Raw genomic sequence first — 3,246 nt, forward strand, 5'->3', positions numbered from 1 at the left:
ACATGCAAAACGGGACGGAAAACATGAAATTTTGCAATAATCTTGCGCCACCCTTGCACAAAACGACGATAATTTTTCTAATTTCATAGATAACAAGACTGTATTTTGCCTGCCTACACCAGACGCGAGAACACCGAGAGCCGAGATGTGGATCCTTAAGCTCAGAGACATCGGATTTATTCGCACTTTTACATTTACTTTGTCAAAGTATATGGATTTAGTACTTGTCTCTGCTTAAGTCTCAAAAATAGTCCTTTTATCGCGACTCTGCCGCGCCTCAAGCTCGACGCGTCAACTGTGTACGCACCTTTACAACAGTATGCGTGTGGTGCGCCGTAGTTCAAAAGCACGATGCGCGCGTCCTCAGCGTTCATTGATCGTAACCCCTCCATTGGCAGCAGCGGCAGGAGCGACTGTTTAGACTGAGCAGTAAGCATGTCTCGTTGTGCCCTTGTTTCGACGTGCTTTAGTGATTTCTGAGGGTTGTTGCGTTGTGGAGTGTTCCGAAAGTGCACCATCCGGCCAGGGCGTTGTTCTCTGCCACCAAGCGCATGTAAACAATCCCCCAAGCCAAGCCAGTCGAGTCGAAGCGTGCCAATCGCGTTTTGCCTTTGTGCAGTGTTTTGCTTGTGCGAACTGTTCCCCAACCAGCATTCAAACTGTGGGGTGCCGGGGCCTTTTTTCTTCCCCAACCGGGAATGTACTACCCGGTAAGTGAACTCAGCTGGTTTTTTGGGGCTTTTGGCAGCCCGCATCACTAACCTTCTACAGGTTGAGGTTACATTATGAAACGAGTATTTTTACATTAAGCATTATAGTTAGGATGGGCCAGTGATGTCTGTGTGCTTATTTTTCGCGTCCCCTTCTAGCTGACGTGTCTGCAAACCTCTCTGTTAGTTTTCGACCGAAGTTACCGCCAATTGTTCGCCAGGTAGAATTGTTAGACCTTTTTCCGCCCGCTCGAGGGTCGCTTTGATAGTGCCTTGATGACAGTGAAAATCACTGCTAAGCCCCCAGCCGACCGAACGGAAGCATATGTGCTCGTTTCGTGCACGAAAATAAACAGGCCCATTAACTGGCTGGATAACAATGTTTATGTTACGTTCCGATGATATGATGGCATGTTTACAAATAGCCCCAAAATATTGTCACTGATGACAGCGTCTGCCACTTGGAGGGCAACTGGCAACAAAGCAAGGGGCTTAATTGAAACCAATAGCAGATTGCAATATTCAATGTTTGCAAATCGCTCCTAACTGTATCTCCGGTTGGTGGCGATCAAATCACTGATAGTGTTAGCGGATAAAAGAGCGTCGTCCTGGGACTATACCCCAGATATGCCATCCGGCCTCAAGTTGTTTTCTAAAGGCACATTTATCATCCAGCCCTGATACCAGGGTTAAGGTTCAGTGAATGAGCTTTGGCTTAGCGATAAATGATAAATCCAAGTCAACAATCAATCGGCTCTTGCCGTGCAGTTGCCACCGGTCGGTGGCGATAACGACCCTCAAACGACGCCACTGTTGACGCGCTCCTTAAACCAAGGTCTGGACTGTTTCAAACGCCCCTATGCATGATCGTGTGTGGTTTTTGTCGAGAATGTGCCTGATTAGGCCACACGCGATCCGACTACCCCAACATGCAAGATTAATCACGCACGGTACGCCCCTGGCGGCCCGGCGGCGTCCCTGACTCAGACGCAGACCCGCCTAATTGATGGCTTTCTCGGTACAGAACCAATTTGGTTCACTTCAATTCTCCGAAGAGCACATGCGAACCGATTCAAGGCCAAGAGGTTGGGCAATTTTCTGTGCGAAAAAATCGTCAGTGTTGGTTCGCGTCAATAAACGGCCAAAATCGACCCTCCGGTTGGCTGCAGATGCTGAGGTGTGCGTGGGGCGCAAGGACTTTTCCCCCTGCGTTGTCTGCAGCCCGCAGGATAATGCCATCGATCCCCCTCGGCAGCCACCCTTCTCTCCCAAAGGAACGCCGCGTGTCTTGAATTTGAACCGTTCCCCGGGAATGGGTCCGGGCCCTTTTTCTACTTGTTGTACCCCCGCAACTTCCATAACAGTAAATGCGGCCTTACTCTCACAGTTGTCAAAGTAGCTTGGCAATAAAAGGTTCAAGGGCGCAGCCTTAGGTGGGGTTTGTTTCATCTTCTTTATCGGCAGAAAACACTTTCCCACAATGAACGCGGCTCTTTTTTCTACCTGTTGGTCCCTCTCAACTTCAATGGCAGTTGGGTGTTGTAAACCCGACCTTACTGTCACAGTTGTCAAAGTAGCTTGACAATAAAATGTTTCTTTCATCCAGTTGCCCGTTGTAAATACGCCCTTACTGTCAGAGTTGTCAAAGTAGCTTGGCTTTAAAAGGCTCAATGGCGCAGCCTTAGGAGGATAATCATATTTTTTTCTGCCTGCATCTGCAGGAAACGTTCCACGGAGATGAACGCGAGTCCTTTTTCTACTTGCACCCCTGCAACTTCCATGACAGTCGGTCGTTCTAAATACGGCCTTGCTGTCACAGTTGTCAAAGTGGGTTGATAATAAAAGGTTCAATGGCGCAGCCTTAGGTGCGGTTTTATCTTCTTCTTTGTGTGCGTCTGCAGCTGAATGGCTCATTAAGGCAGTTTATGGGCATCAGGGTGGGGTCGCCCATGCGGTATATTTATTTGCTGTGGCAGTGGCGTTTCTTCCACTGATGTGAGTAAAAACTAGGATTAATAAATTTATTGTAGATAAGTTCTATATTGTTGAGGCGGATTCAGTTTTTTACAAATTTCTTTTTGGGTATTTCGCCTCAAAAATTGTTGTCTTAAAAAAAACAGGATTTCCTCACGTCTTTTATTACAGATTGATAAATAGTGCTCCTATTTCGCAATAAGAACGAATTGTTTATCAAAAAGTAATCAAGAACTATCACCTAGAGGGTATCCTGCAACACACTTAGCCTCAAGCTGTAAGAGAAAATTCCAATTAGTAAAGAAATTAATTTGAAAAATTACCTTGACGTTTCGATAGCTATTTTCTGCTATCGTTATCAAAAGAACCTAAATGAACCTAAAAAAGAGTAGTTAATAAATTGTGTAACAATAGTAGGATAATACAGTATATGAAAATTCGCTCTGATAATTCGTCTGTGAAAATTTTCAGTTATGTGACTTTGACTTAATCTCATTGTTTAAATTAATAAAGGTAATGTTAATTAATAATTTTGGTGTAAATTTAATTTGGGTGTATGTTT

At 45.3% G+C, this 3,246-nt stretch overlaps 1 protein-coding gene across 4 annotated transcripts in view; it reads left to right on the plus strand.

Moving 5' to 3' along the window:
• The first annotated feature begins 349 nt into the window (after positions 1-349).
• The window catches only part of LOC109534727 (RNA binding protein fox-1 homolog 1), a 24,930-nt gene continuing 22,033 nt past the window's right edge, over positions 350-3,246 (plus strand). Inside the window, exon 1 of one of the 4 annotated variants that reach the window (XM_048662659.1) lies at positions 350-710. In XM_048662659.1, the coding sequence (XP_048518616.1) occupies positions 699-710 (12 nt within the window). In that variant the 5' untranslated portion in view covers positions 350-698. The remainder of the gene's footprint in view (positions 711-3,246) is intronic. The other 3 variants (XM_048662662.1, XM_048662658.1, XM_048662660.1) reach the window with 3 other exon arrangements.

This window comes from Dendroctonus ponderosae, unplaced genomic scaffold (genome assembly GCF_020466585.1).
Source record: "Dendroctonus ponderosae isolate FM_Combo_2020 unplaced genomic scaffold, Dpon_F_20191213v2 Dpon_F_20191213_11, whole genome shotgun sequence".
Lineage (NCBI taxonomy): Eukaryota > Metazoa > Arthropoda > Insecta > Coleoptera > Curculionidae > Dendroctonus > Dendroctonus ponderosae.